This window comes from Lycorma delicatula, chromosome 2, assembly GCF_047948215.1.
Source record: "Lycorma delicatula isolate Av1 chromosome 2, ASM4794821v1, whole genome shotgun sequence".
Taxonomy (NCBI): Eukaryota; Metazoa; Arthropoda; class Insecta; order Hemiptera; family Fulgoridae; genus Lycorma; species Lycorma delicatula.
In genome coordinates this window covers 112,095,108-112,105,838 of record NC_134456.1, presented here as the reverse complement: position 1 = coordinate 112,105,838, position 10,731 = coordinate 112,095,108, and the positions used below count along the sequence as shown (strand labels likewise).

Sequence of the window (10,731 nt, the reverse complement as noted above, 5' to 3'; positions counted from 1 at the left end):
ACTACACAGAGGAGCTCCTTAGTACCACTACTCAGTGTACTTTCACTAAGTGAAAGTACAGAAGTAGCATATCGTTGCCCGCCCCGGATGTGTGCGTAGATGGAACTGCATGGATATGTGGTTGGATTTCGTCCGAGGCATTTCACTTTTTATTTTTACATATTATGTTCAGTTAATGTACGTCTGATATCTGGAAAAATTGTTTTCCTTCGCATCTGTAAATTTTCATTCCTTTAAATAGTTTACTCATTTGAAACTTATATCTCGTTGCTTATTGTTTACTAGTTGAACAGATTACAACATACACGTTAGGAAAAAAATTATTGTATGTGTATGATAACAAAAACTATTTTTTATTCTTATAGTACTTCTCTCTCAATCGGCAGGTAGCGCTAGCAAGCACTAATTAATATGGCTTAAATATAAAATTTGGCATTTTCTTTTTGTAACATATTCTAGTAATTAAAATTGTTAAGAAATTAAGGCTTGTGTAGTAATATAAGTGAAATTCTTCCTGTTAAGACAAGTGGTTGACGAAAATGAAACGATTACTTAATTTTAAAATATAAATCTAACTTGTAAATGGCAACGTTATCATGATGGCAGTGTCGTCTATAAAAAGTCGTTGGGAGGTTATGTTATTTTGTTTACGGCTTGGGTTTGCTGAGTGTCTGTTACTTCTACGTCGGTTAAAAAGGTTGAAATTTACGAATTCTGACTGAAGGTGTGTAAAAATTGAGTTATGTAGTCTGGATTTTATAAACTTGATTTATTTTTATTGGCATTATGGTTTATTTTCATCATAAGTTGTAAAATAAGTTATTTTCTGAGAAAAACGGGATGTGTTAGGCACCCGGTTACGTTTGTTGCAGTTCATGTAAATTTATTTTTGAATTTTCTAATTTGTTGTGTGATTTCAACTTGAAATATAGAATATTTTGGTGTATTCTGATGTTGATTAACTGTATTTCGTTAATGTTTGTGTAAGTATGTAATTTCACTTGCTTTCTGAATTTCAATCTCATCGAAATCGTATGAAGTTTTAAATTAGAGGTAGTATTTGTTTTAAAATATTGTCCTTGAAATGTACAGATATTAGTGTAGAATTTGCAAATTAAAATTTACATGAGTTGTTTTATTTCTGAACAAGCTGTAATAAATTTCCTTAGCATGAACATGTACCTCTTTTACAGGTACATGTAGTGTCTGATAAAGCCCAATGTTTATCAGTTAGCTGTCACACTTTTTGGTTAATGAAATAAAGATATTTATGATGTATATTTCATCTTAAACGTGTTTAATTACATTAATCTGAATAATAATAATACATTGCATAATAAATACACAGGAACTAATTAGTTGTTATTTAGTAACAAATAATCTTTAAAAAAAAAAACAAATTGTGAATGCTAATGCAGAAATGTCAAAGTTTTGTAGGGGAGTAAGCGTATTTTATGTTGCTTGTGTACTATCTGTAATTATATCATTACTTATGTATGTATTAAATTATTTTTTATTATAGTACATCCTTCTATTCAAGATTAGTTTCTTATTGACTCGTGAACAAGAAACTTGTTTTTATTGCACATTAAAAACGGTTCACATAAATTTAGGGTTCTTGTATGTTTTTAACTGTTGCATCAAGCTTATCCCAAAAATATGTACAGTATGAAAATTTGCTAGAAGTAGTTTGGAAAAACGTTTTTTAGTAAATTTTACTTTATTAAATGAAGCTATGTATTTGTTTAAGTTTTTTGGTGAGAAATATTTTTAATTACATTTTATTTAAATTTGTGCGACTTTTAAAATTACTTTGTGGAACAGTTTATTTAAACTTTGTCTGGGTAGTCTAATTTTTATAATAAACTATGATGAGATAAAGTTTTAAATTACCAGGGAAAAACTGGTGATTGCATAAGTAAATCTTTTCTTTTTTTTTCTGAAAGTGATATGTTAGCTTAATTTTCATTTCCAACCTTTATGTTTTTTGTGTTATCTATAGCCAAATTTTAATGATCAGTTTTGTACAAAATACCTTTAAGAATTGATTATTATATTTTAAAAATAAATGTCTGCATAAGTTCATTTTTTAAGAGATTTATACTTTGGTTTTATTCTTTAATGATAAAGAATAAACATCCACATTATGTGGATGTTCTTTTATAGATAGTATCTTTATACTTAAATTAGGTTGTTAGACAACACTGAAGTTCTTTGAGTTTTTGTACTACCCTTAACTCGGTTAAAATTCCTTTTGATAACTTACATTGTGCATGCTGTTGGCATTTTATTTATTGTTGTTTTATATTATCATACTTATAGAATTAACCGAAAAAGTTTCCCATGTGACTAAATATTGTTTTCTATCAGTATATGAAAACATGAGTAATTTATAATTATTTTTTTTTTAAATGCACTTAATATGTTGCATTAAGATGAAAAGTAAACATTTTAATATATTGCGGAATTTTTAAATGAGATGTAGTATTTGATGTATAGTACAGTTAAAATTAGCATGTAGTGAAAAATCATAGAAGTGACATTTATTAAGCCTTAGCAAAGATAGTATGTACTTAATTTATCAAAACTTACATTATTTGAATTTTTCTGTTGACGTTGCATTCTAAAGCATTAGCGTGTTAATAATAATACGATTACATTTTGCAACCATGTTTTTGGTAATTCATGATAACTGTTAAATGTTGAATATATTTTTACTTCATATGCATTAACAGGGAGCCACTTTGTTTTGTTTAAAAAACTCTTCTTTTGCCAGGAAAGAAAATACATGTAACTTGAGAATTGATTTATTTAATAAATAAGGTGGGTATTTCTAGATAGCTAAATGAGTTCTGTTTACAAATTGTTTCCTGTAAATTAAATACTTTGATATAGTAATAAATGCTGTAAACTAATATTAAGAAGGCCTCTATGATTTATTTGATCCAGGAGTGTTACACATGTGCAAAACTTCAAAAGGTTGTGAACTGTAGAATGCAGAAAAGAATAGTACCAAATATAGTAAGGCACCATTTAGATTTATATTTAGTAGAGTTTGGATTTTTACATAGAGTTTTTTTTTTTATTAACGACTTTTGCAGATATTCAGTCGACCAATAAAATAAATATTAAAAAAAATTCATTTATACATATGGAGTGATAAAATAATATATAAGGAAAAAATGAGTGGCTTCCCTTTAATTATAAAGCACACATTTGTCAAACATACTTTTTATTAGTTTTATTTATTTTGTACAGTTAAAACTGTATGCCTGTTTACGTTTAGCATCCCATATATTTTAATTAGAGCATGTTGAATGTATTACATATCATTTTATTATTCATATGTTTTGAAATCGCTTTAAAATTTAATTTTGACATATGCTGATGTTTAGAAAAAAATTCATGCTACTGTTTGTCTAATTTTTAATAAATTATTACTCTGATTATTATGCAAAGCAGAATGGTGGTTATGCTTGATTGTTGTTTAGTGCATGGCTGTCGAGGGTGGGTGTGTCGGTATGCAAACTACTACAGGGAAGGCTGTTGATCCTGTCGGTATGATACAGCGCAGTAGTGAGGAACGTGATGAAGAACCAGAAGAAGAGGGGGAAGAGGATTCTGAATTTATTGATGAGGTGCATCTTGCTTCTTTATCTGTCTTTCCCTTTAGTTGTTTTTCCTTCATATTCTGTGCTATCATTTATTGCATTAGTTATTTTCTTCTTTAAACTGTTTAATAAAATGAGTATAAAAGTCTGTTTATTTGACTTTTGAAAAATTTTTAATTGTAAAAAATGTTATTGTTTGAAGAGGATTTTTTTTAATAAGTAAATGCGTATTCTATTATGAACAGGCCTTGAGAGTATTTCTGAAGTCATTGATTACAGTAAAAGTAAAGTAAATTAATCAGGTTGAACAATATAATTGCTACGTTGAACATAGGTCTAAATATTTCTCACTGAAATTGAAAATTACATATAGTTTTTTTTTTAGAGAATTTAGATATTCATTTTACTAGGGATAAATATTTGCTAAAACCAGTATGTTTATTTCATATTACATTTTATTAATATAAAGTTTTTTATTTAATAGCGGATGAATATTTATGTTTAGATTAACTTTCTTTGGAATGTTACTCTAAGAATGCCAAAATAATTCACAAAATTGTGCTTTGGTTATTTTTTCAACTTAGATAAACTTTAATGAATAAATGATGCAGTGTTATCATTAAAGAAATTGTTAATTTGCATTTTTGTGGAAATAAATTGTTTAAAGTTTAATGAATTCAACTTTAAATTTCAATTAAGAATGATTGAAATTTAAAGTTAGTTTGAAGTTTATATTTCAATTAAGTATATTTTGTAAACTTTCTACATCATTGAAAGTTGATTTATTGTTACTTTAATTTGTCTATGAACAAATTAAAGTGTGATGTTTTAAATTATGGTTTTGTATATCGAAAGCATTTGTTTATATTTCTCAGACCGATGTCTTCAGTCAATTTTTAGAATGTATTATTTCAAGATTTTATTTTCAGTTATGATTAAATTAGTTATTTCATGTAGTTTAGTGTGTATTAGTGTAATAATTTATATAATAAGCTATTACTGTCTGTTATAATAAGAAAACTATCTTTAGGTGTCTATGATGACTTAAAAATTTAAGGCATTTAATTTGTCTTTAATATTCTCTTTTCTAATACTTATGGAATGAAGGTATTTTCATTTCCTTATGATTCACCTGTTTTAATTATTGCCTAATTTTTCTTTTGAAAAAGTTATGTATGCTGACAATTTTTATTTTCATTAAAAAAAAATCCACTCATATTCAGGTTAATTTTTAAGAATATTTCTATGGGTATTGGACACATATTTGTTAATTTTCTCACATTTTTGATAATAGCTGTTGTACCAGTTTGGATTGATAAATTCAATTATCAGAAGCAAAAAAAATACAGTTAGTTTCTTGAATCAAACTAACTGTAGATTGGCCAGTGAAAAAAGGCACCTGAAATTTATATGTTATAACTTTGTAACTGACAGGTATAAAAAAAACATAGTACAATAAATTAAAATGGTTCTGTTTTACTGCCATTTTATCAAGAATTGTTTTAAACAGAAATAAATGTGATTATATTTAAAGAGGAAAAACAGATAACAGGTTTTTATATTAAATTATAAACTTTTAACTTTATCCTTATGAGATTTCAGGTCATTTTATTGATTAGTTAGTAATAGTTGGCCAAAAAATGAAATGATATATTCATGTTTAGTTGTATTGTGATCAGTTTTGAACAGAAGTAAATAGTTTTATAACAGAAGTATTAAAAATGTCATAAATTTGAATATGAATAGTTAAACGCAAGTAATAGAAATAGAGATTTTTTTTAAACCTTCAGTGAAGCACTAACTTTGTTGTGTCAGTGAAGCCTTGTTATGAAAATAGTCATCATAAAGTCATCAAAGAATTAGGGACTACATTTTTTTATTAATTAGCAGTATTTTGTAATGACTTTTGTCATAATATTACATAAAATTATTTTCAATTTCCTTGTAATTAGTATTTTCTATTAACATTTTTAGTATAACACAAAAATTTTGCACATCTATATGCTCACTACACCTATATATATGAGTATATTTGCATATCTACTATATTTTGGTAATGGATAATGCTGTAATTTAATGTATGAGGCTCAGCTGATAAAATTTTGCACACTAGCGTGCTACACGGAGATAAAAGTTACTATCTAGTTGGGCGTGGCGGCACATGATAGCCAAAATCCCCCTTTATAAACCTGCGATAATGCGTTGAAACCGTTTACCAGTTTGTTTTCAGTAGCAGTTAAAATGGAGTCCAGTACGGTCAATATGTCGGCACGGTTAAAACAGCCTGTAGTGATCGAATTTTTAGCAGTACAAAATGTGAATCCTATGAATATTTTTCATCGTTTAAAAGCGTTTTACGGTAGTAAACTGTTGACAGGAATACTGTGAATAGGTGGGCGTTGAAATTTCGCTAATGTGAAGCTGGTAAAGCGACAATTGAGGACAAACTGAGGACAAATTGAGGACGAGAAACATCGAAAGGAGGTAGACAATTTGCTTTAAAGTGACTGGCGAATCACCCAGCAACGTATCGCTATTCAGTTATGCATGAATAGCGATGATAGCCTATTCGTCTAAAGAATGAGTAGGTCATATTATCAAGCAATTGGTTACTGTAAAATCTGTGCACGATGGGTACCGCGCAAACTGACTGATGAACACAAGCAGTGCCGTATCGAATGTTGTGAAGAACTTTTACAGCGTTATCGTGCCGAAGGAAACGACTTCCTTTTCAATATTATGACCGGGGATGAGAGTTGGGTACATCATTACGACCCGGAAGAAAAATGGCAAAGCATGGAATACAGACATTACGAACCACCAAAACCCAATAAATTGAAAATCCAAGCCTCGGCGAAGAAACTCCTTTTGACAATGTTTTGAGATGCCAAACACGTTTATTTGACTGAGTGTCTGGATCATGGGACGACTGTGAACTCTGAACGGTACATTGAGACGTTAAGACACCTCCGACAACGAGTATGTCGTGTTCTAAAGACCACCATGCTCACAATCTTTCAACATGACAATGCACGGCCTCACACATCGCATGCCACTATAGAGGCTCTGTACAAGCTGAAGTTTGAGCTTATCCTGTATCGCCTTATTCGCTGGATTTGGCTCCATGAGACTTTCACTTCTTCCTTCATCTCAAAGGTAATCATAACACCACCGACGATGAGGTGAAGGAAGCTGTGGCCACTTGGATGCGAGAAAGACTGCCAGAAGTTTTCAGTGACGGATTGCAACACGTTGGGAAAAGTATATCAGTATAAACAGGGATTATATTGAAAAATAATATTACAAAATGTTAAATATTTGCTTTATTCTTTTTAGTCATATTTTAATCAGATTATTATCATACATTGCATGAATTTAGTAGGTTAATTTGAATTTTCAAAACCCCATATAGTCGTTTTGCAGATTTTGCAACTTTTTACACCCACACCCTTAATTTACCCCCATACGGGGGATGTTTGCAAAAGTAACGGTTCAATATTGTATTGTCACCTGATCTTAGTAACTGTGCAAAATTTCATCAATCTGAAATGTTAGGAAGTATGTTAAATTAAAAATGCAAGATTTGAGAACAAATGTGAAAAAAAAATTTAAAAAACATTGTGAGGTAAAATAAAGCATGTAAGAAATACTGAATTTTGTAGCTAAGATATTGTACTTTTATTCATTTTTTATTTCATTTCAATATCTCTTTTCATTCCCATACTATGCATATATGTGCAAAATTTATCAGCCAAGCCTTGTATATGTAATTCGATGTATTTTAAATTATTTAATTTTAGAAGATTACTATTTATTTGAAGTTTATGTAAAAAATTGTACTTCCTATTTACAAACAGATTATTTATTTTCATATTCCAAGTAGTAATTAATCTAAGTGACAATAAAACAAATTTCTTTTTATCAGAAACATGATATATAAATAGGCCTGATACAAATGTTTATGTTATACAAGTACTAATTAAAGGGTACTGTAATTGGTACTTCATTCTTATAAGCAGTTTTAGAATTATTATAATAACAGGTAATGTGTTTCTTACTATTAGTAACTTAATAGCTAAAGAAATCAAAAAGTAAATAAATAAAAATTAATCCCATTTATCAAAATATAACGTTATATGAAAAGTAATTATGCTAATATTTTAAACAAATGATGGACCAATAACTGCTGAAATTCACTTTAATATATTGGTCTACTTCCTATTGTAAAATATGATAGTTACAAGTATAATTAAAATAATTAGTCATTTTATTTATTAATAACCAGACCATTAAGAATTTGCTTTAATTAATTAAATTTAATTTTTTCAATACTAACAGTTAGTTATTCGACAGCTATGACATCTGTATTAATTATTTTACATTGTATGTATGAACTATTAAATATATTTATGAACTATTAGATGAACTTATGTGCTTAAAAACAAAATGTTTATTGCTATAAATGATGGCTAAATATTGCCGTAAGAATGATTGCGTGTTTAATAATAAGCTGTAGTATCCAGTGTATAATATTTGAATCACTTTCTCTTGCCAACCATCTTTGGAAACTTTTTTAAAATATCTTTTCAATTTTTGTAATAAATGATATTCTACTTTCATACCCAGCCACATCTTTAATTTTTTTTATAAGACTGTTTACTACTTTAAGATGTCATTTTGTACAATTACTGAAGATGGAGATATTCTTTTAGAGGCAAATTATGCTGAAATTATCACTGAAACAAACTGAAATTTTATGAGGGCAAAGATAGAAGTCTGTATTTTAATATTTGTTAATGACATATTTTACAGACTTGCGTTGTGGAAGTTGTAGAGTTAGGAAGTTTCATATATGAAAAAAAGTTTGAACCATGCCTTCCTTTTTTTTCTTTAAGTGTCAGTGATGCATTTCTTTCTAGTTCATAAAATAATGTAAATTAGAAGAGACTTTAATTTGGTGCACAGTTATTTTTTTATATCTATTAGTTACAAGATTATTATTACTGAAACTCTGGTACCTTTCTTGTTGACCAAACTATAATGAATTAATGTTTTTTGTTCTTTTATTTTATTACTTTATGCTCTTAACTTTCTGTTGAAAGTTTTTATGAATATGAGACTATTGTGGTGGTGGGGTATAGGACTGTGATGAAAGTGAAAGAAGATTGCGGACTGGCTGTACCACTGGACGTGTTGTTACCCTTCAGATGCTGTTAGCTGCAGACATTCTGCAGCCTGGAGAAGCTACTATGTCGATTGAATATTTGGTCAGGTTCAGTTTATTTATTTTAAACTTTTTCTTTGCTTTGCTTTGTATTCTTTTCTTTTATTGCTTCTAATTGGTGTGAATGTTTGTTGAGTCATATTGCTTGCACTTTTATTAATTTATTTCTTGTCATACTGTGCATTTTTTTAATGAATTATAAGATTCATTGAATGAGTATTGATGCATTTATTGAAAAAAAAAAGATATTCATATTCTCATTTTTAAGGTGAATTGAATTATTAAGAGATTATCATAAAATAGATATTTTTATGAAGTGTGTATAATTTAATATGAAAGGTTTCAGTTGGTAATTTCTAAATTTGTTCATTTTCTTATGTTTAATAAAGTTTTGAATTTATTGTAATTGAAATTGTTACTTTATATTTTCTATTTCTTTTTTAAAAAAAAAAAAATCTAGATAGCTGGAAATGGAGTTTAGTTTTTAAAGTAATGTAAGGTATTTTCTTTTGCAAGAACATTGTTGACTATTTTTGGTATCTCAAATGAGATTTACAGGAAAAAAAAATGTTTAGTCATTATACTTTAAAGATTTATTAATTGAAGTTATATATAGCAGGCAACAGTGAGCATTATGTTTTAAAACATTGCTAAGGTTTTTATTATTGGAATTACATTTATTTATTGCCCTTCTAAATTAAAGTATGTTTCTTATTTTATAAATCTCTGGTTAAGAATTTAATTCAATTTTTTCTTTGTTGTTGAGAAGTCTTGAGAAATTCAGTTGTTTCTTCTATAATAAATTTTTAATCAGTTGATCATGAATACCTTTTTGTGATGTTTTCAAAGTTTAAGTCAAAATTCTGAGCTGGCCTCCTTGGCACGAGAGGTAGTGTCTTGGCCTTTCATCCAGAGGTCAGGTTTGAATCCCGGTCAGGCATAGCATTTTCACATACTACATTGTCCTCCATCTCATCCTCTGAAGCAATACCTATTGGTGGTCCCATTAAAGTCAAATATCTGAAGCACTTTCAGATTCTTGGACGTTTTAAACAACTGAATGTCATTCTCAGCTGTATTAGCTACTATTTACTGAACAGTAAATAATAAACCTTCCTAGAAAATCGTAATATAATGTATAGAAATCATCATGTTTGTTGAAAATGCTGATGAGGTAACATAATTATAATTATTATTTTGTTTTTTTAATAATCCTCTTTTTTATGTAATTTATAGTTGTTAATTTTCATTATACCTGGGATAAACATATTATCTGAATATCTTATGTATGCAAAGGTTTTTATATGAAAATGAAAATCAAATAATTATTTCCAATCTTTTGATATACCTTCCTCTAATTTTGCTGTATCTCGGGTTCTGGAATTTCATTAACACTGTTATTAGAGTTTTCATGAGCATGTTAATTATTTTCATTTGTAAGTGAAATTCTTGCAGGATATGTTTGAATCTGTACTTTGATAATACAGTTCAAAACTAATATTATAAACATTTATTTTGACAATTCATTAATTATGCATGTCTTGCTTTCATATATATTGCATTAGTTGTTTATTCCATTTCTTTAAACAGATAGTATGGTATCTAATGAAGGACTACTATAAGAATCTGATATGGTGTTTTATATCATAGCTTAGTGTTATAATATTGTTATGTGAAAAAAAATGTTCATTGCTATCTGAGATTTTTGTGTGCATTGTAAAGTTTTTATAATGGATGTTAGAATAAAACAGCAGAGTTTTTTTACTACTTTATAAAAATATGTTGTTATAAAAATATTAGGAAATTGTAATAAATGGGGTTAGATCAAATTATGATATAGGAGTAGGAGGATTAAGGATTTAAAAATATCTACAATTTTAAAGCGTTTATTTTGAA

The 10,731-nt window shown here is 28.1% G+C and overlaps 1 protein-coding gene across 2 annotated transcripts in view; it reads left to right on the top strand.

Annotated features, from left to right (window-relative positions):
- Nucleotides 1-616: 616 nt before the first annotated feature.
- LOC142319137 (MPN domain-containing protein) overlaps nt 617-10,731 on the top strand; it is a 57,141-nt gene continuing 47,026 nt past the window's right edge. The window contains exons 1-3 of one of the 2 annotated variants that reach the window (XM_075356088.1): nt 617-724; nt 3,492-3,638; nt 8,753-8,878. In XM_075356088.1, coding sequence (XP_075212203.1) covers nt 3,495-3,638; nt 8,753-8,878 — 270 coding nt within the window. In that variant the 5' untranslated portion in view covers nt 617-724; nt 3,492-3,494. Of the gene's footprint in view, nt 725-830; nt 984-3,491; nt 3,639-8,752; nt 8,879-10,731 lie in introns of those variants that run through there. The other variant, XM_075356089.1, reaches the window with a different exon arrangement.